Here is a 26,204-nt window from a genome sequence, read left to right as displayed (position 1 = left end):
TTAGTGGTGGAGGAACCCCGCGAGGTTGGGCAAAGGGTGCTGGGGCCTGGCGCCAGAGAACACAAGGACCTGGACCCTGCCAGCAACAGCACCAGGTGTCCTGCCGCACTGCAGAGTCTAGGCAAGGTGCGTGGGAAACATTTCAGAGCTGTAGTGGGTGGGGGATGAGGTGGAGAAGGGTGGAGGAGGGGGCTGCCTGGGGTTGTGGTGGCCGTAAGTTCTGACCTCCACCCTGCTCTGTAGGCAGTGACCCCTGGTAGGCAGGATGGGGACCACCTCATGGGGTCCCTGAAGGGCCCGCCTTGACCACCACAGAGGCCAGCAGGCGTTGCTGGCCCTGCCGCAGCAGGGGAAAGCTGGCCATGGAGCGTGAGGCCCTGCAAGCTCCCCTGTGCAGGCAGGGTCATTGGGCCACTGCTTCGTTCTCACCCCTGGGCGTTCAGGACACCCTCGGGAGCCCCTCGTGCTCCCCCCCCCCCATGTTCTGTTTGGCTGAACAAATTCAGGGAGGGAACTTGGAAGACCCGAGACCATTACGGTTCCCTCTGCCAAGGGTCGTGGACCAGGTTCTGAGGACTCTACAGCCTCAGCACCCAGCCCTGGCAGCACCAACTCCAGCAGAGGCCTCCAGGGAAGGGGCCGGGAGCCTACCCCAGCCTCTCGGACAGAACCCCCCAAAGCCTGGAACCGGAGCCCTTCATACCCAGGTCTGGCTGACACCACAGCACAGGAGGCTCAGGCACACCGGGCCTCTTGGAGGAGTCCCAGCCAGCCACCTGTCCCCATTTCTGTAGTGCAAAGGGGTTCCTGATCACGATGTGCAGCTAAGTGATTTGTGATACCATTTACATGAAGACCAGGAGGAGGCAAAGCGACGGGTGCAGTGGAAGGGAGTGGCTGGTGCAGGGCTCTGCTTAGGGGGCTGGGGATACTCTTCTTTGCGCTCTGACGGCTGAGCCTTGCTGGGCTGCTTGGAGCCCCGCATTCACAGCAGGTGTACCTGTGTGGACAGACCTGCCCTCAGGCAAGTTGGAAAAACTGAGCCAACAGAAGGCGTAGCAGCAGCCTTAGCAGCGGCGGCGGCAGCCGGCCCACTCCCCTCTGCAGGACCCTGCCCTCCGCCGCTGCGCTAAATGGGGCTGGGGACGCGGACCGGCCCTGCGGTGCGTCCCCACGACCCTCTCCGCGCCGGCTTCCCCTGCGCCTCCGTACCCCGTCCCAGGAAGCCGGGGTGTTCCGATCGCAGTCGCGGGGCGCCCAGGGCGGCACGGTGCCCCACCTGCGCGCAGGGGCCTTTCCGGAGCCCTGCGCTGCTCCGCCCGCGGGGCGCCCCAGACCCGCGCCCGGCGTCCCGCCCCCTGCGGGCGTGGCGCGCGCCCGGCTCCTCCCGCCGCCCACCTGCCCCGCCCCGCCTCCCGCCGCGAGGGTCCAGCGGCCTCCAGGACTCCCCGGCGCTCGCCGGCGCTCCCTGGCCACCCTGCCGCCGGCCCGCATGGGTGAGTGCGGGCCTCGGGCGCTCGGTCCGGTGGGCGGGCGCAGCGCCGTGCCGGGCCTGGCCGGGGCCGGGGGAGGGGCGCCGCGCTGGGCGGCCGGGGGCGCTGGGGGGGGCCGGGCGGGGCCTCGGCCGCTGCGGGGAGGGCCTGCGCAGGGCGCGGCGCCTTGGGGACCCCGACTCTGCCACCAGGTCGCCCCGCTTCTCCCCTTCCCCCTGCATCCAGCTGGCTGGGTGGGGTTTGGGGGTGCCCCAGCCCCCAGGAAGCAAAGCAGCTTGGGGGAGGGGGTCGTATTCAGGATCTGAGACAGACAACAGGGAAAGGGGGGTTTACCCGGATGTCTGTTCCTGTAGCGAGAGCAGGGTTGGGGGGCGAGCTTGGAGCCATGGAGTGTCCCTCCCGCCAGCAGCCCTGGGCGGCGGGGAGGGGGTCTCCCAGGAAGCCTGGGGCCCCACAAGGTCAGTGAGCCACCCCTCAGTGCCACTCCTGGGACAGAGAACCCCCAGCTCACTTCCAAAGCTGTTTTCTCCCGGTGGAATCCGGATCATTTCCCTGGGGAGCCACAGCCAGACCCGGGCTCCTGGCTCCGCTAACAGATTACTGCCAAGATAAGTGGGCATTTGAAAGAGAAGGGACACTGACCTCCTCTAAAGGGAGCTTTGAGGAGACCGGGGAGGCCGCTGGGCCCCAGGGGCGCCCCACCCCTGCCTGACCCATCTCTCTGCCCCTCCCCTGCAGAGGACCCCAGCGGGAGCCTGGCCCAGGAGGAACTACTCTGTGAGCAGCCGGCCTGCGTGGACCAGGGGCTAGCCGCCAAGGTAGGCAGACTGGACAGCCTGGGGATAGCTGGGTACCCTGGGGACTGTCCAGGGCCCTGGGGGATGGGGCAGCGGGAGGGACAAGGAGAGGAGCCTTCCGTTGGCACTGGGGGCCTTGTAGTGTTTGTTGCCATGGGGACAGGATCTGTGCACCCATGTCACAGATGCCAGCACCTGCTGAGGCCTGGGTGTGCGTCTGGGACAGTGTGGGGCATCTGGGCGGGTGTGACTATGGCTGTGGCATGACAAAAGGAAGGAAGGATGCCAGGATGTGGGGCAGGGACATGGGGGGTCAAAGATAAGTCAGGGAGAAAAGGGAAGGAAAAGAGGCAAGGAGGCCACCGCCCGACACTTCTGTGCGTGAAGTGCCAGGCTGTGTGCCATGCACCCCGGGCCCTGCGCCCTGAGTGCGGTCCTGTGCAGCGGCTGAGCTCCACAGCTTCTGAAGGCTGGGGTTCGCACCCAGGTTTGTCTCCCCAGATGCCCCTGAGTGACACACCTTGGTAACAGCAGGGCCAGGCCTGGAGTTCTCCCACTAGCCTGGGAGCTGTTGGGGTTCCCCTGAGGGCATGTGGCTAAGAAGCCACATGCTTCTAGGGTTCCAACCTGGTACCCAGGCCTGAGTGGTGGCCAAGCCCCTGTGGCTCAACCGTGCAGGGGCCTTTCCAGGGCAGCCCCCCTGCCCCCACCCCCTTCTCAGATCCATAGCATGACCATGATGAGAAGGGATGGGCAGACTGTTCTGGGGGCGGGAGGGGAGGCGGGTCCAGTTGCCGTGGTCACCGGGTAGGCGGGCGAGGGGGCGACTCTGCTGTCAGATACCATCTGCTTGCCACCTGTGCCTGGCATGGCACTCTGTGTACAGGCTGGTTGGTGCTTCTTCAGGCAAAGAAGTGGCTTTGACCCCCCCACATCCTACCAGGGACCTGCAGAGTTGTGACCGGGGGTAACAGGAGGACCAAGGCACACCATCCCAGCACCTGGCCCAGGAACTGCAGAAGGCGCAGTGGTCACAGAGCAGGTGTAGGCCTGCTACAGCTGAGCCCTGGCCTGTCTGGGGAGCCACGGGACGTGTCACAGGGTCAGAAAGTGCTTGAGAGTGCAGGGGCAGCAGGTGCAGCCATGGGAAGTGGTCTTTGAGGTATGACAGGGGACCTGCCGCTGATGGACATGCAGAAACCCAGAGTGAGAGAAGGCGGGGGACACCCAGGCTGGTGTGGGGGCCTAGCCCGGCGGTAGCCGCTGTGACCCTGTCTGTGTGCCAGGCAGGGTCTCTGGCCCTCAGTGAACCCTGTGGGAGTCCTGTCACCATGTGACATGAATGGAAGCTGGGGCTCAGAGACACTAGGGGAGCTGACCACCTTACACAGTGTGACGGTCGGCCAGGCCACAGCAAGGCTTGTCTGACCCAGAGCTACATTCTTTTTTTTGTTTGTTTGTTACAATTTGAAAAGCAGAGTTACAGAAAACTAAGAGGAGACAGAGAGAGAGATCTCCATCCATTGGTTCATTCCCCAAATGGCCACAACAGGGCGGTCTGAAGCCAGGAGCCAAGTTCTTTCAGGTCTCCCACGTGGGTGAGAGGGCCCCAAGGCTGCTGGCCGTCCTCCACTGCTTTCCCAGGCCACAATCAGGGAGCTGGATTGGAAGTGGAACTGCTGGAACTCACACCAGTGCCCATATGGGGTGCTGGAATTGTGGGTGAAGGCTTAGCATGCTACGCCATGGCAACAGTCCCAGGTTCCATTCATTTTAACTTCTCATTCCAGACTAATTTTATCTTTACAAAGCAGGAAATGTGAAGTGTGGCATTCCCATGAGGTCCAGAGCCACCTCCCACTATAGTTAGCATTTTACGTCAGTCTGCAACCACACCCAGTTGTCCCCAAATTTCTTCAAAGCTCCCATCATCCTCCCACCCTTCCTGTCCCTTGGTCCCTCCTCTGTCCCTCCTCCCTCTCTCCCTCTGTCCCTCCTCTGTCCCTCCTCCCTCCCTCCCTCCCTCCCTCCTCTGTCCCTCCCTCCCTCCCTCCCTCCGTCCCTCCCTCCCTCAGTCCCTCACTCCCTCCCTCTGTCTCTCCCTCCCTCCGTCCCTCCCTCTCTCCCTCCCTCCCTTTCTTCCTCCCTCCTTCCCTCCCTCCTTCCCTCCCTCCTTCCTTCCCTCCGTCCCTCCCTCCCTCCCTCCGTCCCTGTCAGCCAGGTGCTGTCTGTTCACAAGAAGGTTGTTCTGTCTGCTTTGCTCCTACAGATGAGTGAGAACATGTGTTATTTTTTTTTCGGTGCCTGATTTAAGTCACGTGCTCTGGTTCCATGCGTTTGGCTGCAAGTGAAAGGAATTCGTTCTCTTGAGGGACACTTTGCCCCCGTCTGCTTCTCCATCCTTCTCCATCCCTGGTCGGACCATGTCTTGGCAGCTGTGCTGTTTACCTGGTGGGGCAGGTGGTTTTGTGTCGTGTGGATTACCACATTGAGGGGCAGTTTTTTAAGCCGTAACCATGCTGTCACACGATGGCTGCCCCACTCCAGAGTCCCACCGAAGGGGTCTCAGAGCCCCCGTTCTGGCTCATCCTCCCCAGCCTTTGCTGACGGCCGTGCCGACCCCGGAAAGCGGACCTTCGTGTGGTTAAGACTTCCAGTGGTGCTCCCCAGTGGGTGAGGAGTGCTCTGAAGACAATGGCTTCATTCCTTCACCAAATGAGGTCCCTTCACTCATTCTCTCACTCAGCCTTGGGTGTCCTCTGCTGGGCCCGTTCTAGGCCCTGGCTGTCCCTGGAACGCCACTGGGGCAGGCAGGCTGTGCTCGAGGGGCGAGTCAGGGAAGCGAGGGGTGCTGGCTGTGCCCATCCCCCAGCTGCCCTGGGAAGGGCTGTACCCTGCCATTTCTGGACCCGCCCTGGAGATTTTATTTGAGGCTCTTCCGGGGGCTGGGGTTCCTGACATGACACAGCCACCCCGCCCTGTAGCCTACTCCCAAAGTTCCCATGCTCACATCCTCTGTCACCAAGGGGTGAGACCAAGGCAGGGCACCATGCTGGGAGTGACCCCGTCTTCTTGCTAGGGACCCATAGCACCCTGCTTGGACACTCCATATCCTAGGTACCATGGTCTGTTTAAGGCAGTCTGGGTCGTCAGGGTACGTAGAGGAGGAATGATGCTGTGTCCTAGGAGTCTGGGTTACTGCTAACCCTCAGCCTGTGGTACTGGCATCTCATATAGGCATCAGTTCAAGTCCCGGCTGCTCCACTTCTGATCCAGCTCCCTGCTTATGGTCTGGGAAAGCAGCAAAGGATGGCTCAAGTCCTGGGGATCCTGCACTCATGCGTGGGAGACCCAGAAGAGGCTCCTGGCATGTGGCTTCAAATGGGTGTAGCTTTGGCCATTTGTAGTCACTTGGGGAGTGAATCAGTGGACAGAGGATCTTCCTCGCTGTCTCTTCTCCTCTCTGTATGTCTAACTTTCCAATAAAAATAAAATAAATGTTTTAAAAGATAAATCTTTAAAACATTTATTTATTTATTTATTTATTAAAGATTTATTCATTTTATTACAGCCAGATATACACAGAGGAGGAGAGACAGAGAGGAAGATCTTCCATCCGATGATTCACTCCCCAAGTGAGCGCAACGGTTGGTGCTGCGCTGATCCGAAGCTGGGAACAGGAACCTCTTCCGGGTCTCCCATGCGGGTGCAGGGTCCCAAGGCTTTGGGCCGTCCTCCACTTCTTTCCCAGGCCACAAGCAGGGAGCTGGATGGGAAGTGGAGCTGCTGGGATTCGAACCAGTGTCCATACGGGATCCAGCATGTTCAAGGCGAGGACTTTAGCCACTAGGCCAAGCCGCCAGGCCCTATTTATTTTACTTGGAAAGTCATAGTTACGGAGAGAGAAAAATCTTGTGTCATCTGACTCACTTCCCAAAGGGTTGTCATGACCAGAGCTGGACCGGTCTGAGGCTGGGAGCCTGCAGCTGCTTCTGGGTCTCCCATGCGGGTGCAGGATCCCAAGGCCACTGGGCCATCCTCTGCTGCTTCCCCAGGCACATGAGCAGGGAGCTGGATCGGAAGTGGAGCAGTCGGGACTGGAACTGGTGTATGGGATACAGACCTGGCAGGTGTGGCTTCACGTGCTAGGCCACAGTGCTTCCCCCAAATATTTGTTTATTTGAAAGAGAGAGATTGAGACACACACACACACACGTTTTATGCAGTGGTTGATTTCCCAAATGCCTGCAATGGGCAGGGCTGGATCAGGCTGCAGCCAGGAGCTGAGAGCTTCATCCGGGCGTCCACTTAGGCCATCAGCCGCAGCTTTCCCAGGCACGTTAACAGGGAGCTGGACTGAAAGTGGAGTGACCGAGACGCCAGTGTCACAGAGGGGCTTCCCTGGCTGTGCCACACGCAGTGCCTGGCCCCAGCCACCACGTCAGAGGAGGGGTGTTCCCCTGCACCTGATGTCACGGTATGACCAGGGTGTAACCCTGGATGGGGGCCTCATCCCAGCCCAGCCCAGCCGCATGCGGCAATGACCTCGCCAGAGGCCTTGCCAAGGCCACCCCGGGTTCTGGCCGGGTTACCGCCCTTAGAGGTATCCCTCGGAGGATTGGAGGTGAGTTTACATCCAGATGGGAGAGCTTGCCCCGAGCTGCAGCAGGTCCCCAGGTGCAGGGATGCTGAGCCCTCTTGCCCCGCCCCCACCCCACCCAGTCTTAGGAGTGAAGCAGAGACAGGGATAGTGCAGAGTGGAGGTGATGAACTCAGCTCCCTTTGGGCCTAACAATGGACTCTGAGGTGGCAGGGATGAGTCAGGGGCGAGTGTCTGCGGGCGGGGGCCCCAGTCGGAGGAAGGGGTGGGCCTGGGAGCCCGGGGCAGAAAGAATGGACAGGATGCAGTGAGTCACCGCTTCTCCTGGCCTCGCTTGGGGGTCCACGCAGGGGGATGGCCCGCTGTTTAGGTGTGGGTCTGTGGAGATGTTGGTCAGCTGTGGCCGGGGGAATGTGGCGTCTGTTGTCAAAGAAAGCAGGGCCAGAGAAGCGGAGTGGCTGGTCCTGGACTTTGGCTCAGTGGTTTTGTGGGTACAGGGGCGGTCTGGGGCGGAAAGCCCAGCAAACAGGGGTGAGGAGAGGAGTCAGAGCTTCCGGGGAGGGGGGCCTCCTGCTGGGAGGGGCTGCAGAAGCTGGGAAAAGGCCCGACAGTGCAGGGGAACACTCTGACCCGCAGAACCCCAGCCCGGGTGTGCTCTCCAGCCTGGGAAGGGTGCAGTCTGCCTTCCTGCCCTGGTGGGCACCACTGCTGGGCAAGGGGAGCAGAGTCCGTGGAGTGTGGGGACTGGCCCCTTTGTTTGGCCATGCCCCATGTGAACCTAAGCGGAATGGGATGTAGAGAAAGGAGGGGTGTTTTGGGGGACCACGTGGGTGCAGCTCGGACTCCAGCTGTTCACAGAAGGAGCCTGGCCTGGGGTGCCTCCTGCCAGCCAGTGACACTCCCAACCCTCACCACCGAGTCCGGCTGCTAGTGTGTCTTCCTGTCACCCACCCCCAGGGGCCGGGGAAATTGTCTACTCTGAGTCCCCACGCATGCCCCGGTGTGAGCATGTGTGTAGCCTGCCATAATTACACGACATCCTGTGGTCTGATAGGCGCTGAGCTGGTCTTGCAGCTCTGGCCCCTGCGGTTCCCTGGGTCTTTGACAGTCGGGACCCAAGGTCCAGCCAGAGGAGATGCACGTTGCTGGGTGAGCTTTGTGGAGGAATTGGAGCTGGGCACCAGATGCCCACCCCCACCATGGAATGAATGGACAGAATCCAGAGTCTGGGATCACGGAGGCCCTAGGCGTGGGGTGGGTGTTGGGGGGACGCTCTGCTGCTCTCTCCAGCCCACCCTGTCCCCATGACTAGGGTGGGGCTTCTGGGAGAAATGGTGGGACCCCGGCCCCTATGTGAGGGCTGTTGTCAGGGCGGGGTGGTCCTGGAGGGGCCTTGGCACTGGCGGTGGTTGGGAGCCCGCTGGCCCTGCCCCTGCTGGGAGGCCCCACTGCTGGAGTCCCCTAGGCCAGCAGGGGGCACAAGAGGGCAGCCTGCTGAGCCCCGCCTTTCTCGTGTTGGGGTTGGGGAGGAGGTTGTGGGGGCACCGGCTGCCTTATTATGCCTTTTTTTTTTTAAGATGTAAATATTTATTTCAAAGGCAGAATGACAGGAGTGGAGAGAGAGAGAAACTTGGATAATTTAGTTCACTCGCCAGACACCTGCACTAACCAGGGCTAGGCCAGGCCCAAGGTAGGAGCCCTGAGCTCCATCCGGGTCCCCACATGGCCTGAGCCCAGATGCGTGGGCAGGGAGCTGACCAGAGGCACAGGAGCCAGGACTCAAAGCAGGACTCGCATGGGCGGTGTTGACGTCCTCAGCTGTGCCTCAGCCCACTGTGTCACCACCCCGACCTACCTCGGGTCCCCCAGCAGCCCCGGGCTGAGGGGTCTGGAGGTTCTTACCCTCTCTGCTCTGGGTGGGAGCAGGACCCACGCTGAGACCTGACAGCCACTGCCGCTCATAGAGCGCATGTTCCAGAGGCCTGGCCAGCTCCTTCTCTCACAGACGCGGAGGGAGCGCAGGGCAGGTGGCCCCCAGGACCCTGCCTCTCAATTCCTCCCAGCAGCCCTCTCTGGCAGCGGCAAGTCTGAGTGCTGCTGTGCCGTGACATCAGGGCCTGGGGCAGATGTGGCACAGCGGAGGAAGCCACTGATGGTGACGCCGGCATCTGAGTTCAGGCTGCTGTCTACCCCTGATTCTGAGGCTCCCTGCTGCAGCTCCTGGGAAGGCGGTGGAGGACGGCCCAGTGCCTGGGCTCCCGTCTCCCAGGTGGGAGCCGTCTGTGATGGAGTTCCTGACTGGCCATCTGGAGAGAAAACCAGCAAATGGAAGTGCGCGCTCTCTTTCCCTATCTCCTCTGTGGATTCTACCTTTCAAACAAGTAAATCTTTTTAAAGCACAGAGAAAAAGATGTTGGGTGGCAGGAGGGAAGGGCCTGGTGCAATAGCTCAATTGACTAACCCTTCCCCTTCAAGCGCTAGGATCCCAGAAGGGCCACAGTTTGTGTCTTGGCTGCTCCACTTCCCATCCAGCTCCCTGCTTGTGGCCTGGGAAAGCAGCAGAGGACGGCCCAAAGCTTTGGGACCCTACATCTGCGTGGGAAACCAGGAGGAGGCTCCTGGTTCCTGGCTTCAGATCGACTCAGCTCTGGCTGTTGCATCCACTTGGGGTGTGAAGCAGTGGATGGAAGATTTTTCTGTCTCTCCTCCCTGAGGATCTGACTTTGCAACAAAAATCAATAAATCTTGGGAAAAAAAGATGTTAGGGTCCCAGGATCCATGACCTTGGGGTGGGTGACTTGGTGCAGGGGCCTCCCCATCTCAGCTGGGACCCCTGGGCCTAGCCAGCCAAGACCCTGTGCTGTGCCCCTGCCATCTGCTTAGCTCCAGAGGCCTCAGGGCAGGCCTTGGAACCCAAAGGGTGAAATGAAAGGCAAGGCCCAGGTCCCAGAGAGGGAGGAGCTGGGGGTGCTGTTTGCATTGCTGGGAGACAGCTGGCAGAGCTGCCCCGCCCTGGCCAGCGTGCCCACGCAGGCAGCTTCCACCCTTAGTCTAAGAGGCCAGGTGTGGCCCTGGGCCGGCAGGCTCCAAGGGGAGCTTAGCTGTGGCGGAGAAGCCCCAGGCAGCTGTGTCCTGCAGCCAGGGAGGCCAGGCTGCTGCCAGCAGAGCACGGACCTGGCTCTAGCCCCGTGGCCTCTCCTGGTCATCAAGTTCCCAGCCCAGGGGCAGGGTTGCCCATTGGATTCCTGGGAAGTCCACTGGCCCTCAGGGCTGGTGGGGGTACTGGAGAAAAACAGGGGGACTGGGGTGAGGGTCCTGCGTCGGAGATTCCATTATTCATGAACCCCAGTGTCTGGGTCTGGGTATCGGTTTCAACAAGCCGGCCCTGACTCATCCGCTTGTGGCCAGAGCTGGAACCGGAACCGGAACCATGCCAGGCTAGGCTGGGCTGGGGTGGAGCCGGAGCTCTTGGATGTGTTCAGGAGGCATTCCCCACCCCTGCTGTAGGAGGTTGGGGAGCTCAGGTCTTTGGGTTCATGGGTCCTGGGTTCCAGGTGCCTTTCCTGTACCCCTCGACTGGCCACTTGGCCACAGTGCCCTGCGCTGCTAGTGTGCCTGGTCCCTCAGGCCACTGGGTGGGCCTTACCCCATCCCAGGGCGTCCCCTTCCCTAGCCCCCAGGAGGGTGGTGCTCCAGCCCTTCTGCTCAGACCTCACTGAGCTGGTTCCCAGGCCTCACTGCACCCCTGGCTAGCTGGGCGCAGAAATCTATGTCCATGAGCTCAACCACCCCCACATCCACTCCCCCCCCCCCCGCCAGTTCTTTGGCACAGATCTCTCCAGCTCTCCAGGCTGTAGCTGCCAGGCTGCCCCTCGGGGGACAGTGACACCTCCTGGGGTCTTGGACGAGTAGACTGCTCCAGACCCCTGGGAGGCATAGCCCTTCCTCAGGAATGACAGTGGCAGAGGCCCGTTGGCAGGATCTCAGATGGACGCCCACTTACCTCGGCCAGCAGCCCAAGGTCACGGACCTAGGAGGAGGGGGAATCTCTGGTCCAGCACCGGGAAGGCTCTGCTGACCATGGGCAGCAGGAAAAGCTGTCCCGTCCCCTGCCCTGTGCGTGAATACCTGCCTGTGTCTACAGGTATCCATTCCCGCATCCCAGCGACACTGCGCACCCAACCTCTGGACAGGGCCAGGGAGGCAGGTGGAGATGGCAGTGAAGTGAGTTAAGGAGGCAGGGAGTGCCGGAGGGAAGAAATCCAGCCTCAGGGGACAGAGCTGCGTCCAGAGGGCTGAGTGGCAGGGGTCCATCAGCAGGGAGCTGGATCAGAAGTGGAACAGTTAGGATTCAGACCCACACTCCCACAGGGCATGCCGGTGTGGGTCAAGACAGCAGCCTCACCCCACTCTGGCCAGGGGTAGGGTTTCATTCTAAGTGAGATGAAGTTGCAAAACTGGGGTGTAGCTGGAGAAGAACTTGGGCTTTGCGGGTAGAAATGACCCTCAAAAACCTGCCAACCTTCGGTGAACTGCTCTCTGGAAGCCCCCTCGAAGAGGGCCGGATGTCCCCCTTGGCCGGCGGATCCTGGGGAGGCTGGGTCGGAAGCCTGCGTCCAGTCCATGGACTCTGGTGTGTCCCTGTGACTGTGCCCATCCTGTGATGGACAGGGCTAGTAGAGCCCTGTAGACCAATGTAAAAGCACCTGGGGGCCCCAGGGTCCCCCAATCCAAGGGTGGGTGTCCTCTGTGGTTTGTCCAGAGAGCGCCCTCTGGCTCTGGGGCCCATCAGAGCTGGGGTGGGGAGTACCCTCACCCTCTTCTAGGCATCAGATCCTGGGCTTGGCCTTAAGGCAGGCTGGTGGGCTGCCTGGGGCGGTGGCCTTGCCCCATCTAGCTGGAAACCAGCCTCCATCCAGCCTTTAGATGTGTCCTCGGGGGAGGGAGAGGGGCGGAGTGGGCGGGGGTCCCCCCATCAAGGCAGGAGGTGGAGGTGTGGGCAGGGATGGCCTCTGGGCGGGAGGAGCACAGGCTGTCACTGGCCCGGCCCCCGGGGTCATGGCGCTCGGTGGGGCGGGCGCGGCTTACAATGGCAGGAAGCGGGGCTCTGCGCTTTGTCCAGCGAGAGCGTGGCTTCCTCCAGCCGCCATGGGGACGGGACCCGGCGTCTCCGGGCACCGAGCGGCCTCCAGGCCGGACCCGGGGCTGCCCTCGCGGGACTCTGAGCCCTCCTGGCCCCGGCGTCGCCCCCGCGACGGAAACGAGCAGGTATGGGGGTGGGCGATGGGAGGGGTCCCGCTTGGGGAGGGTGGGGTGGGGCTTCGCGCGGTAGGGCTGTCCCCAGGCGTGGTCTCCGGGGGATGTGCTGCAGGGGGCAGCGGGCAGGGGCCATCCGCCCTGTGGTCTCCCTCCACTCCCGTGATCCGGGTGGGAAGACCCACCGCTGGCCTTTTCTGTCTAGAGCCGCCTCTCCGGACACACCTGTGGTTCCCAGGCCCCATCCACTTTCCTTTCTTTGCCCCAGGCCCTGCCCTACAGACCTCTGCCCCTGGGCTCAGCCTTGTGTGAGGGGTAGGAGTGACTTCCAGGCGCCCCCCCACCCACTAGGAAGATGGCCTTGACCCTACCGAGGTGAAAAAGAGACCCTTGGCCTTTGTCAAGTGTGACCTGGACATGCCCTTGGACGGTGAGGTCCTGGCCCACCCCCAAGGGGGGAGCCCTGCTGCCTTCAGAGGCACTCATGAGGTCAGAGGGAAGAGGGCAAGGGCCAGACTTTGGGGGTAGGACCACCCTGCTTTGGTGCTGGGGAGACCCCTGCCCCCGGAGGGAGCTGAGCTTGGGAGACCCTGTGGTTTGGGTAGGGGCAACTGTCCCAGAGGGTCCCAGCCCCACTCCCTGGGGACTGTCCAGGACTTGTGTGGATAGCCTGGGGACAGCAGGCTGGGATTGTGACTCCGGGCTGCACAGGCTCCGTGCAGGTGTTTCTGTCCACAGCAGCAGCCCCACCCAGGGGTCCCGTGACAGCCACAGCAGCCCAACACAGCTGGGACACAGACCCAGAGCCTATAAGGGGTAGAACCTCACCAGATGTCTGCCTGCTCTGTAGGGAGTGACCATACAGTGTGCTGCCTACGGGCTGGCTTGGTTTTGTAATTTCTTGAGAAGAATTACATTGTTGCAGTGTTTGCTTAGGGGCTGGCCTTGCAGTGTGGTGAGCTGCCTTCCTGCTGTGCCAGCATCTCTTCTCACAGCGCAGATTAGAGTCTTGGCTGCTCTACTTCCAACCCAGCTCCCTGCTCCTGTGCCCGAGAAGGCACCAGACAGTGTCCCAATTACCTGGGTCCCTGCCACCCATGGGGGAAACGGTGAAGGAGGGAGTGCTGGGCCGGGTGTGCACCAGCCTGGCCGTGATGGCCGAATGGGGAGTGAGGCAGCAGATGGAAGACTCCCCTTCCACTCTCACTCTCCCTTGCAAATAAATTATATGTATAAGACTATATATATATTTACATATATATGACTTGTTTTATTTATTTGAAAGACTTACGGAGAGGCTAGCATAGTGGAGTGTAAGTTAAGCCTCTGCTTGCAGTACTGGCATCTGATATAGGTGCTGGTTCGAGTCCTGACAACTCCACTTATGATCCAGCTCCCTGCTGATTGCCTGGGAGAGCAGAGGAGGAGCCTTGGGACCCTGCTCGCATGTGGGGGACGCAGAAAAAGCTCCTGGCTCCTGGCTTTGGAATGGTTCAGCTCTATCTATTGTAGCCATTTGGGGCGTGAGCCAGTGGATACACGACTTCTCTTGGTGCTTGCCTTTCAAACAAACAAAAATATTTTCTTTTAAGATTTATTTATTTCGGGCCCGGCGGCGTGGTCTAGCGGCTAAAGTCCTCGCCTTGAAAGCCCCGGGATCCCATATGGGCACCGGTTCTAATCCCGGCAGCTCCACTTCCCATCCAGCTCCCTGCTTGTGGCCTGGGAAAGCAGTTGAGGACGACCCAAAGCTTTGGGACACTGCACCCGCGTGGGAGACCTGGAAGAGGTTCCAGGTTCCCGGCATCGGATCGGCGCGCATCGGCCCGTTGCGGCTCACTTGGGGAGTGAATCATCGGACGGAAGATCTTTCTCTCTGTCTCTCCTCCTCTGTGTATATCTGGCTGTAATAAAATGAATAAATCTTTAAAAAAAAAAAAAGATTTATTTATTTCTATTGGAAAGGCAGATTTACGGAGAGAATGAGATACAGAGAGAAAGATCTTTGTCTGCTGGCTCACTCCCTACGTAGCCACAATGGCTGGAGCTGAGCCAATCCAGAGCCAGGAGTCAGGAGCCTCTTCCAGGTCTCCCACACAGGTGCAGGATCCCAAAGCGTTGGGCCGTCCTCGACTGCTTTCCCAGGCCACAAGCAGGGAGCTGGATGGAAGTGGAGCAGCCAGAACATGAACTGGTGCCCATATGGGATCCTGGCGCATGCAAGGCGAGGATTTAGCCACTAGGCTATCACACTGCTCGCCCCACAAAAAAAAACCCTTAAAAATACAAAAAGTTACAGAGAGAGAGGTCTTCCATCTGCTGGTTCACTCCCCAGATGTCTGCCATGGCTGGAGCTGGGCTGGCTTGGAGCCTGGATCCTGGAGCCTCTTCGGGGTCTCCAGTGTAGGTGCGGGGGCCCAGGTACCTGGTTGTCTGTTAATGCTCGGGAGCAGAGGAGCTAAGAGCTGCACCGGACACTTCCCTGTGGTTCCAGGCCCCAACAGCAGCCTCAGGCCCTGTTACCACCACGCCTGTCTCCTGGTTTCCAAGCCAGCTGGTGTCGCAGGAGCTGGGCCTGGAGGGGTCCCAGGTGCCTCCCCAGGGCCTCTGCAACTAGCCAGGTTCCTGCCCTGTCATCCACCACCCGCTGTGAAGCCGGGGCTGAGCAAAGTGTGCTGGTTAGGGAGGAGGCAGCTTGTGCTGGGGCGGGGGCCCCTGAGTAGGGCAGGTAACTCCCAGAACTCATTCTCTAGTTTGGAGTCCCCTAAAGTGCAGCGTAGCGCCCTGAGGATGCCAAGGTGGTCGAACATGGGAGCTGAGCCAGCTGCAGAGAGCCTAAGGAGTTTTCTGCTTTGTTCAGCAGTGGGCACAATAAAGACAGAAGCACAGAGAAGGTTGCCAGCGACGGAGGGAGCAGGACGTAGCTGAGGAGGCAGGCAGGAGGGGGCTCAGGAGAGCTGCCATGGCCAGGGCTTGAGGACCACCTCCCAGGCCGAGGGCTCCCAAAGGAAAATCTCCAGTAGGGACCCTCCCCAGGACCCCAGCCCCTGTTCCTGTCCAGCTCCCGGCTAACATGCCTGGCACAGCAGCAGTAGCACATGGCTCAGTGTTTGGGTCCCTGCACCCATGTGGGAGACCCAGAGTTCCAGGCCCCCGGCTTCAGTCTGGCCCAGCTCAGGTTGGTGCGGCCACTGAAGGAGTGAACCAGCAGGTGGAAGATCTCTGTCACTCAACCTTTCAAATAAGATCTCTTAAATGATCAGTATCACGAAAGACCCCAATGTAAGATTTATTTATTTATTTTTATTGGAAAGTCAAATATATAGAAAGGAGGAGAGACAGAGAGGAAGATCTTCTGTCTGCTGATTTACTCCCCATCTGGTCGCAATGGCCAGAGCTGAGCTGATCCGAAGCCAGGAGCCAGGAGCTACTTACAGGTCTCCTGCACTGGTGCAGGGTCCCAAGGCCTTGGGCCGTCCTCAACTGCTTTCCCAGGCCACAGGCAGGGAGCTGGATGGGAAGCGGGGCTGCCAGGATTAGAGCCAGTGCCCATATGGGATCCCGGTGCGTACAAGGCGAGAGGACTTTTAGCCACTAGGCTACTGCGCTGGACCCTGGGAATTCAGGCTTGGGGAGATAAACAGACATAACCAAACCCCGTTGACAGGACACAGCTTTGAGGGCTGGGAAAGTGTGAACATAACTCCAGATGGACTGACTGCCTGGCAGAGCCCGTTTTCCTGAGTTGGATTTGCAGGAGACGTCCTGTTCTGGGTGATGCCCGGGAGGAGGGTGAGGAGTGGGCAGCTTGCAGGATGGCAGTGAGCTGTTCCTGAGCCGTCTGTCGGCTCTGGAGAGCAGGGGCAGGGTGGGTGCAGGTGTCTGCTCTGCGGAAGGTGGTTCAGGGCCTGCAGGTTCTGTGAGGGTCGGGTGCCTGAGGGCATGGTCCTGGGGGAGGGCCTTCACGGCGGCTGTAGGCATGTCTCTGGGCGCGAGCCCTGGTCTTGTGTGGGTGTGGAACTGGGGTGCCACAGTGGGGTAAACTGAGGCCCACGCTGCCCAGCTACACATGGCATCTCTGACTGCCCTGTAACCTCCATGGGAGGGCACCTGGGGACTCAGGCCCTCCCACGCCAGCAGAGTTGGCCAGACCCCGTGGCCGCCCGAGGCTTCCTTTCTGGAGGTCCTGCGTGCCGGCCCCTGGCTGCACCTGCCTTGTAGTTTGTCACTGAGGACACTCCGCAGGTGCTGAGGCTGAGTGAGGGTAGGAGCGGGCTGGGGCCCTGTGAGCAGCAGACAGTGGGACGAGGGAGGCGCAGCCTGGCCTCGGTCAGCAGCCTCACCGTGCGCTGCGGTGCAGGGCGGCAGGGGCACCTAGCCGGGGCCTGGCCTCACCTCTGCTTCCCCGCCCTCACAGCTGTGTCAGCACTCCAGCTGCCGGCAGCTGCACCTCGGGGGGCCACTCGGCCCCTGCGAAGCCTCTGACAGCAAGTTCCCCAGCAGCATGCACTGCGATGACCATGTCCCCTTCGACCTGCCCCCGCAAGGTGAGCCTCCATTCTCTCTGCAGGGAAACCAACGTGGGGCGGGGCCCTGGGTGCTCTCTGCGCCTCCCACCTCCCGCTGCCCCCGCCCCTGGCCCAGAGCCTTCCTGGAGAGGACTCCTTTTCTCCTTGTTCCTTCTGGGCCTAGCGGGGACAGCGACGGCTTGAGGCCGCGGGAAACACATCCCTCCTGCTGCGTGCAGGCTGTCAGGCCACCAGGCTGGGCAGGACAGAAAGACAGAAGGACTCTTGTGTGGGGGCGGGGAGGCCATGGATTTGGGTCCCAGAGGCAGGTCCCTTGTCCTTGCAGTACAGAAAGGTAACTTGAGACCGCAGGTGGGTTTGCACTGGGGAGGGCTTGTCACCTGAGATGTCACTCAGTGCTCTGGAGTCACTGGGGTCTGGGGTGGGACAGATGGCCATGGATGAACAACCCTGCTAGCAGAACTGAAGGGGCCTAGCCACTTGTGGGCACCTTGGGGTTTGGTGCCTTATACCTGGCCATGTTGGGGCCGGGCACAACACAACCCTCCACTTTTACTGCGAAGGCTCTGTCCTGGCCCGGAACGTGTCCACTCGGTCATGCCCCCCGCGCACCAGCCCTGCGGTCGACTTGGAAGAGGAGGACGAGGGCTCTGTGGATGGCAAAGGGTAGGTGGAGAGGCCCCAGGGCTGCATCTTGGGTCAGCTGTCCAAGGAACAGGTGCTTTGGGGCTTTCCCCCGGAATGTCTGACTGGCAGACCCCTCCCTGCCCCTGCAGGTGCCCGATTCCTGCAGGAGGGGGTCCCCTCCTGGGCAACCCCTGAAGGCTCTGGGGTCCGCCACCAGTGCCCCAGTAGTGACTCCCACGATGGCCACCAGAGGGCGCACCATGCTGTAGGCCTGTCTGCCTGAGTGGGGACATGGGGGGTGAGGGTTGGCTGGAAAGCCAGGCAGGCCCCCACTGCTGTCCACTCTGTGGAGGCCCACCGCTGCCCTCGCTGCTGCCCTGCAGGGATCGCAAGAACACAGGCCTGAAGCTGTCCAAGAAGAAAGCAAGGAGGAGGCACACGGACGTAAGGAGCCTCTGGGCCGGCATGCGCAGTCCTCCCCGCCCCCGGAGGCCGGACCTCCCTGCTCTGACTCCAGGAGAGAGGATGGGGTCTGGAGGCTGCAGATCCCTGCCTGTGGCCGGGCACTGCCCAGGAGCCCCTGTGGACGCCTGCCCCGAGTGCAGGAGGGCTGGGAGCTCCTGGTATTCAGATGGCCCCTGGGCTCCCCATCCTGGCTGGGCAGGTGGGCACGAGGGTGGCAGAGGAGAAGCTGACGTCTCCATGACCTCTCAGGACCCCAACAAGGAATACTTCACCCTCAAGTTCGACCTCAGCATGGACGCTGAGACGGAGATCGTCCCAGCCATGAAGAAGAAGTCGCTTAGGTAGGGCTTGGTGTGGCTGCGGGCCGACGGGGAGCAGGGCCGGCGACGTGGTCGGGGGCTGGCCCTGGGTTCCTCCAGTGTGCTGCCTGTGTGCCCAGACTCGTGTGGGCAACACCCCGTGCAGGGCTTCTGTGCCTGGGCACTGCTTTTTGTTGTTGCTGGACTAAGGAGATGCACTGTTTGTAATAACCAGATGGTTAGCTTGAATAAGGCACGCTCTTCCACAGCCAGAAGAAATAGAAACAAAGTGAATGTGGTTATATAAGGAAGAGGAGGAATGCCAAATGTTGGGCCCTTACACTGGCAAAGCCCACTAGTAATTTTATTAATTTTTTTTAATTTTGTTTTGTTTTTGACGGCTATTTACTTGAGGGCCCGGCCCAGTAGCCTAGTTGCTTGCGTTCTTGCCTTGCACACCCGGGATCCCATATAAGCAGCAGTTCATCAGGCTCCTGGCTCCTGGCCTCAGATTGGAACTCAGCTCCAGCCATTGCGGTTAACTGGGGAGTTAACCAGCAGACCGAAGATCTTTCTCTCTGTCTTGTCTTCTCTCTGTAAATCTGATTTTCCAATAAAAATAAGTGAAATCTTGAAAAAAAAGAGCTATTTACTTGGAAGTCAGAGTCACCGTGCTGGGTCACTCCCCAGAGGGTCACTACGGCCAACGCTGGGCCCCCCGAAGCAGGAGCTGCGCCCGTGGATACAAGCACTTGGGCCGTCCGCTACGCTTTCCCAGGCCACGAGCATGGGAGGGGGAGAGGTCCCGGAAGAAGCTCCTGGCTTTGGATCAGCTCAGCCATTGTGGCCATTTGGATAGTGAACCAGGAGATGGAAGATCTTTTTGTTGTTTGTGGGTCTGTGTATATATATTTAAAAAAAATTTTTTTTTAAATTGGAAAGTCAGATATCCATAGAGGAGGAGAGACAGAGGAAGAGCTTCACAACAACTGGAGCTGCGCCCACCTGAAGCCAGGAGCAGGGAGGCTCCTCCTGGTCTCCCATGCAGGTGCAGGGTCCCAAGGCTCTGGGCTGTCCTCCACTGCTTTCCCAGGCCATAAGCAGGGAGCTGGATGGGAAGTGGGGCTGCTGGGATACGAACCTATGCCCATATGGGATCCTGATGTGTGCAAGGCAAGGACTTTAGCCACTAGGCTACAATGCTAGGCCCAAATCTTTATTTTTTTAAAGCAGAGTTCAGCCAAGTTCAGAAATCTGGACCAAATTTATGCAAATACAGTGCTGGATGGTTTTTGTTGAATTATTACCACCTGTTCATGTTACAGACATTGGGTTCTGAAGTCTGTGCTTGCTAGCCTGTGGGTCTGTGATAGATGTGAGTGTAGCTGAAGGATTAAAGGCTGTGGGAGGGGCCTTGCCACGTGAGTGGCCGGCCTAGGTCAGCAGGGTCGGCAGTGGGAGCTGGAAGGGTCCTGGGCAGCGAACGCCTCCCCTGGGGGCCAAGCCTGCATGCGGGCACAGGCCTGCCTGGAGCCTCGGGGGCAGGGACTATGCCCTGGGCTGTGAGGATGGGGCCGGGCAGTGGCATCCCTAACATGCTGTGTCCGGCAGAGAGGTCCTGCTGCCTGTGTTTGAAAGGAAGGGCCTGGCACTGGGCAAGGTGGACATCTACCTGGACCAGTCCAACACACCACTGTCCCTTACCTTCGAGGCCTACCGGTTCGGAGGACACTACCTACGGGTCAGAGGTGAGCAGCAGCCGGCCGCCAGGGCCTCCTGGGGATGGGAGCCCCTCCCCCAGGCTCGGGTTCCCCTAGCAAGCTCATTACCATACAGGTGTCTGTGCTGAGCGTTGGTGGCAGGTCTGGCAGGGCGGGGCTGCAGGGTGGAGGTGGGGGAGGGCAGCTTGGCTCTTCCTGGCAGAGCAGACTGGGGCCCCCCGCCACCCCAGGCCCAGGCGCTAAAGGCCTCTTGTTGTCCCCCCCAACACTGCCCCAGCCAAGCCGGAGGACGAGGGGAAGGTGGAACAGGGCATGAAGGACCCCAAGTGCCTGAGCCTGCCCAGCCTGCGGCCCACTCGGGAACGTGTGGACCCCCAGGGCCGCCGGGAGAGCCTGGACATCCTGGTGAGGAGGAGGAGGGGCCACGGGGGCTGGCCTGGGGGAGGTACTCCCACTCCCAGGGATTCCTCACTGTCTCCCCAGGGGCTAGCTGTGCATGGCTTAGTCTGCCAGCGAGCACGTGTGCGTGCCCGGTGCCATGGGCTATGTGTGGCTAGGGAACTTGGGGTGAGGGGCGTCCAGCGGTCGCTCTCTCTGGACCTCACTGCCCTCAAGCCTGTCTCACCCACGGATAGAGTGCAGGTGTGCAGGGACCCACGCCCACGCCACGCTGGTCCGAGTCCTGGAGAAGCTCTGGTGGGGGGCCATGGGCACTGAGGAATGCCTGACCTTGACCGCCCCTTCCCTGGCCAGGCCCCTGGCCGCCGCCGGAAGAACATGTCGGAATTCCTGGGGGAGGCCAGCGTCCCCGGGCAGGAGCCCCCGCCAGCCTGCAGCTGCTCTCTGCCCAGCAGCAGCAGTGGGGGCAGCAGCGAGAGCTGGAAGAACCGGGCAGCCAGTCGCTTCAGCGGCTTCTTCAGCTCCGGCCCCAGCAGTGGCGCCCTGGGCCGGGTACGTGGCGCTGTGGGCCCTGGGTGGGGCAGCCAGCCCCGGGAGCCCTGAGTGCTGAGTGCAGGCCTCCCTGCAGGAGGTAGACAAGATGGAGCAGCTGGAGGGCAAGCTGCACGCCTACAGCGTCTTTGGGCTGCCCCGGCTGCCGCGGAGGCTGCACTTTGACCACGACTCCTGGGAGGAGGACGAGGAGGAAGAGGAGGATGACCAGGACACCTCCTGCCTGCGGCTGGAGGACAGCTGGCGGGAACTCATTGATGGGCACGAGGTAGGTGTGCCCGCAGCCGTCTGGGGGCCCCTGCAAGCCTGCTGTCACTGGCCCAGCCCGGGGAAGCTGAGAGCTCCCTCTCCCGCTGGCTCAGCCCAGAACGCCTGCCAGCAGCCTGGGCTAAGCCAGGCTGAGCTGGGAGCTGGGGACTCCAGGCTGCCATGCAGGCATCCTAGCTGGGCCTTGGCTGCCACACCACCCGCCCAGCCCTGCTGGCTGCACCAGTGGCAGGCAAAGGCCTGCGACTTAGGTGGCAAATGGTGATGGTGACAGGGAGGGCAGCCTGTGTCCCTGTTAAGGAAGTGAGCAAAGCCCAATGCCTCGCAGGCTGGCACCAGGGCTCCTGGGTGACCCATCCTTCCCTCCGCCCTTCCTGTCTCCAGAAGCTGACGCGGAGGCAGTGCCACCAGCAGGAGGCGGTGTGGGAGCTCCTGCACACGGAGGCCTCCTACATCCGCAAGCTGCGGGTCATCACCAACGTGAGTGTGGTGCACCTGCCCCGCACCTGATTCCTTTCTGAGTGTTTCCTCCCTGCGTGCTGACCCCCGCAGAGAGCCCAGGAGCCTGCCAGCGAGGGGCGTAGGGCAGAGGAGGGCTGCCTCCCACAGGTGCCTGGTGGGGGGGGGCGTGGAGCCACAGCCCAGGTGTCTGAAGTGGCTCATGTGGGATGTCCTTCTCCCATAGCTGCGGTACACCTGGTGCGCGGCTCCCCACACCTGCAGGAGACCGAGTGGGTGGACCCGGTAGGGGTGTTCACGGGGCTGGCTGGAGCATCTGTCTTGGGTTGGGAGGCCAAACTAGGGGCGAGGTGGCATCCAAGATTCCAGAGGGGGCAGACAGACCTGGCTCCCAGAGCGCCCTTCCTGGTCGCCCCAGGCAGGTGACTTGCTGGGGCGGCCCTTGGGCGCGGGGTCTGGCCTCCCAGGTGTGAAGGCCACAAAGAAGCGGGCAGGGCGAGGCTTCACCCACAGCCGCACCCACTGCCCCTACAGCTGTTCCTGTGCTGCCTGCTGAACCTGCAAGAGTCGGGGCTGCTGTGCGAGGTGCGATGGTTTTGGGGGGCGCCCGGGGGGCAGCGGCGGGGACTGGGGGAGCCTGGCCGACCGCTCCTGCCCCGCCCACAGGTGGAGGCCGTGCGCCTCTTCAGCAACATCCCCGAGATCGCGCGGCTGCACGGCGGGCTGTGGGGCAGCGTGATGGTGCCCGTGCTGGAGAAGGCGCGGCGCACGCGGGCGCCACTGCAGCCCGCCGACTTCCTCAAAGGCTTCAGGATGGTACGCACGAGGCCACGTGGGGCTGAGGCTCCCCTTGCGAGTACCCGGAGACCCCGCACGACCCCCTAGTGGCCAAGAGCCGCTCCCCCGCCAGGCGCGAGCCCCACCTGCCCCGGTAGCGTTCGCGCAGGCTTGGGTGCCGATCCCGGGGTGGCCACAAGCGTACGCAGTAACCAGCAGTGTTTGTGCCCCAACCCCGGCCAGTTCGGCTCGCTCTTTAAGCCCTACATTCGCTATTGCACGGAGGAGGAGGGCTGCATGGAGTACATGCGTGGCCTGCTGCGGGACAACGACCTCTTCCGCGCCTACGTCACGGTGAGGGGCGTGCGTGGCACCTTGGGTTGGGGGCGCGGCTGGGGTCCAACCTTACCTCCGCCCCTTGTCGCAGTGGGCGGAGAAACACGAGCAGTGCCAGCGACTGAAGCTGAGTGACATGCTGGCCAAGCCGCACCAGCGCCTCACCAAGTACCCGCTGTTGCTCAAGTCGGTACTGCGGAAGACCGACGAGCCGCGTGCCAAGGAGGCTGTGGCCACCATGGTAAGCTGAGTGCCCCGTGAGGCTGGGAGCGCGTGGGAAGAGGGAGCCCCCGCCGCTCCCTGCCCACCTGCCGTCCCTACCCAGATCGGCTCCGTGGAGCGCTTCATCAACCACGTGAACACGTGCATGCGACAGCGCCAGGAGAGGCAGCGGCTGGCTGCGGTGGTGAGCCGCATCGACGCCTACGAGGCAGTGGAGGGCAGCAACGACGAAGTGGACAAGGTACTGGTCCAGCCTGGCATGCAGTAGGCAGGGGCAGCTGCGTCCTGGAGTCTAGGCTGACCCCTCCCCCCTCCTCTGCCTTGTCCAGCTCCTGAAGGAATTTCTGCATCTGGACTTGACAGCGCCCATCGTGGGTGCCTCCCCAGAGGAGACCCGGCAGCTGCTGCTGGAGGGCAGCCTGAGAATGAAGGAGGGCAAAGACAGCAAGGTGGCACCAGGGCTGCCCACACCCCGTGCCCACACCCCCGCCCATATCCCACGTCCACACCCTGTGCCCACACCCACGTCCACACCCTGTGCCCACACCCCCGCCCACACCCTGTGCCCACACCCCCGCCCACTCCCCTGCTCACACCCTGTGCCCACTCCCCCACCCACTCCGCTGCTCACACCCTGTGCCCACTCCCCCACCCACTCCGCTGCTCACACCCTGTGCCCACTCCCCCGCCCACACCTTGTTTTCACACCCCCGCCCACTCCCCTGCTCACACCCTGTGCCCACACCCCCGCCACTGCCCTGATCACACCCCACGTCCACACCCTCACCCACACTCTGTGTCCACACCCCACCCTGCATCCACACCACACCCCCACCACCTCCGTGCCCTTTCTCCCAGGGGTACTTCTTGGGCTCCAGAGAATGACTTTGCACTGTCCACTCCATCCAGTAGTGGACCAAGTGACTCATGGAGGCAGGGAGGGGTGCCCCTGCAGGTCCATCTGTGAATGCAGGGTCTGGGGGGGTGCATGTCCCATCCCCGCTGCTGTGTTGTCCCATCCCCGCTGCTGTGTTGCCGCCCCTTCCCGGCCCGGGTGGCCAAGCACCTGTCAGCAATGGCTTCTAAGTTTTCCTCGTCTAACTTGTGCTTAGCCTGAGGTCAGACGTAGGCAAGTGTCTCAGTGAGAATGGCCCTCCTTAACTGCCTTGAAGGCCGCGGGGCAGGGGCCTGCTTGCGGGGACGCGGGCCTCCCAGCAGCCCCAGGACCCCGGCCTGACCTGCTCCCCTGGGCTGGGCAGATGGATGTATACTGCTTCCTCTTCACGGATCTGCTCTTGGTGACCAAGGCTGTGAGGAAGGCCGAGAGGACCAGGGTCATCAGGCCGCCACTGCTGGTGGACAAGCTTGTGTGCCGGGAGCTGCGGGACCCCGGTGAGGCCCCTGGGCAAGGGGCTGAGTAGTAGGGGCTATGACCTTGGCTGACACCCACACTGACGGGGCCCTTCCCTGCACAGGCGCCTTCCTTCTCATCCACCTGAATGAGTTCCGCAGCGCCGTGGGGGCCTACACGTTCCAGGCTAGCGGCCAGGCCTTGTGCCGTGGCTGGGTGGAGGCCATCTACAGTGCCCAGGTTTGACCGAGATGGTGGGGTGGGGGCAGAGGTGGGGGGGTGTCTGCTTGGTCACATGACTCATTCTGCCCCCGGGCACCACCGCTCCTTCCTGCAGAACCAGCTGCAGCAGCTGCGTGCCCAGGAGCAGCCAGGCAGCCAGCAGCAGCTGCAGAGCCTGGGAGAGGAGGTGGAGGAGCAGGAGGAGGAGGAGGGCAGCACCTCGGCTGCCAGCTCCCCCACCATCCTGCGCAGAAGCAGCAGTAGCCTCGACTCCCAGCACGGGTATGTTGGTTGCAGACCCCACCTCGGGGTCGGCCAGAGCTCAGCACAGGGCTGCTGGCTCCAAGGCTGTTGGTGCCAGCCACGACACCCAGCCAGGTCCTGTCCCTCTGAGTGGTCTCGCTGTGAGCCCAGGAGAAGCAGGGGAGCCTTGTCTCCCACCAGGGTCCCGGCAAGGAGAGCAGGTCACCCAAACCGAGACCGGCTCTGAGCCAGGCATGCTGGCTGCTGCAGATCTTGGGCCAGAGCCAGTTTTGCCAAGAGGGAAACTCCAGCCAGCCAGGGTCCCTTCCTGACAGAACCCAGGGTGGGCCTGGGGTTCCCAGGGCTGCCCTGGTCTCTCTGACTCTTCTCCTGGCCCCGTAGTGTCTCGGACAGCTCCACAGAGACCCTGGCTACAGCTGCGGTGGGGCCTGGGGAGATGCTGTCCTCTCCCGAGTCGGACAGCGGCCCCTTCAGCTCCCCATCAGATGAGACCTCACTGGGCACCACTGCCTCATCCATCACGCCTACCAGCGAGCTGCTTCAGTTGGGCCCGGCCGACAGCCGCTCCTGCTCCATGGACTCTGCCTATGGCACCCTCTCCCCAACCTCCCTGCGGGACTTCATGGCCCCGGCCCCTGTGGCGGAGCCAGTGCCCCCACCCCCAGTGCTACCGCCTGCCCCTTCACCCCCACCCTCGCCCCGCCTCCGCCGCCGTACCCCTGTCCAGTTGCTGCCCTGTCCGCCCCACCTGCTCAAGTCTAAATCCGAGGCCAGTCTCCTGCAATTGTTGTCAGGGGCTGCTGACCGGGAGGCACCCCTGGGCCCCAGTCGCAGCATATCAGAGCTCTGCCTGGGGGCCGCCGCGCCTCCCTGCAGGACTAGGGGTTCCCCTGAGGAAGTCGGGCCCAGCTGGGTTTGCCAAGGAGCTCCTGGCTCTGACAGTATCTTCAAGCCCTCGGAGGCCAAGGACAGAGGCCAGCTGACTGGGGAGCTCGCGGGGTCAGCCGGGAGGAGCTCCAGGGAACCCTCGGGCACCACTTCTGCTGTGCAGCCCTCACCAGGGATCTCCGCCCAGCACAGGAAGCTGACATTGGCCCAACTCTACCGAATCAGGACGACTCTGCTCCTTAACTCCACGCTCACTGCCTCGTGAGTGGCCTGACCTGGGGGCATGGTGACCACTGGGAATGGTGGCAGGATAGGAAGCCCGAGGCTGTGGTCACCCTCCTCAGAACGGTCATCCAAGGAGGGACCCTCTCTCCCTCTTCCCCACCCCCGCAGGGAGGTGTGAGTGGAGCAGGAGTGCCCCCAAGGGTGCCGTTGACCAGGGGACAGCAGGCTGTACGCCTCCCGGAGGGTGCCGGCACCTGCCTCAGCTGCTGCCTCGTGTGCGTGGAGTGCTGGCAGGACCCCTGCCCACCACCCTGCGGCCTGACTTGCACTTTGCTGGACTGGTTGGCGTGGGGAGGCCCAGGCTGCAGTACCACCCACCACATGCTGCCCTCAACTGCCATCTGGCTTGGATTCCCAGGCTGCCCCTCCCTCATCAGCCTGTCTGTGGCCTCCCA

General features: G+C 61.9%; 1 protein-coding gene across 2 annotated transcripts; it reads left to right on the top strand.

Moving 5' to 3' along the window:
* The first annotated feature begins 1,414 nt into the window (after positions 1–1,414).
* PLEKHG5 (pleckstrin homology and RhoGEF domain containing G5) lies at positions 1,415–26,204 on the top strand. Of its 2 annotated transcripts, XM_058674531.1 has the most exons (22): positions 1,415–1,496; positions 2,232–2,311; positions 16,564–16,693; positions 17,239–17,341; positions 17,686–17,746; positions 18,017–18,108; positions 19,678–19,814; positions 20,065–20,192; positions 20,541–20,738; positions 20,815–21,006; positions 21,390–21,485; positions 21,999–22,049; positions 22,131–22,280; positions 22,485–22,595; positions 22,669–22,818; positions 22,903–23,040; positions 23,129–23,248; positions 24,059–24,191; positions 24,275–24,390; positions 24,488–24,654; positions 25,018–25,785; positions 25,918–26,204. In XM_058674531.1, the coding sequence occupies exons 1-22, from the start codon at positions 1,493–1,495 to the stop codon at positions 25,925–25,927; spliced, it is 3,135 nt and encodes a 1,044-aa protein (XP_058530514.1). In that variant the 5' UTR covers positions 1,415–1,492; the 3' UTR covers positions 25,928–26,204. The 2 variants fall into 2 exon arrangements, with proteins under 2 accessions (XP_058530514.1, XP_012785475.2); XM_012930021.2 differs by lacking the exons at positions 1,415–1,496; positions 2,232–2,311 and adding an exon at positions 12,025–12,158.

This window comes from Ochotona princeps, chromosome 2 (genome assembly GCF_030435755.1).
Source record: "Ochotona princeps isolate mOchPri1 chromosome 2, mOchPri1.hap1, whole genome shotgun sequence".
In the NCBI taxonomy this organism is placed as follows: domain Eukaryota; kingdom Metazoa; phylum Chordata; class Mammalia; order Lagomorpha; family Ochotonidae; genus Ochotona; species Ochotona princeps.
This window is presented reverse-complemented; position numbering and strand designations above follow the sequence as displayed.

Bases quoted from the DNA above. Each gene is read 5' to 3' on its own strand.
- PLEKHG5 (XM_012930021.2), top strand. From the start codon at position 12,039: ATGGGGACGGGACCCGGCGTCTCCGGGCACCGAGCGGCCTCCAGGCCG. The intron at 18,109-19,677 runs GTAGGGCTTGGT...TGTGTCCGGCAG, and splicing joins ATGAAGAAGAAGTCGCTTAG to AGAGGTCCTGCTGCCTGTGT. The intron at 22,819-22,902 runs GTAAGCTGAGTG...GTCCCTACCCAG, and splicing joins AGGAGGCTGTGGCCACCATG to ATCGGCTCCGTGGAGCGCTT.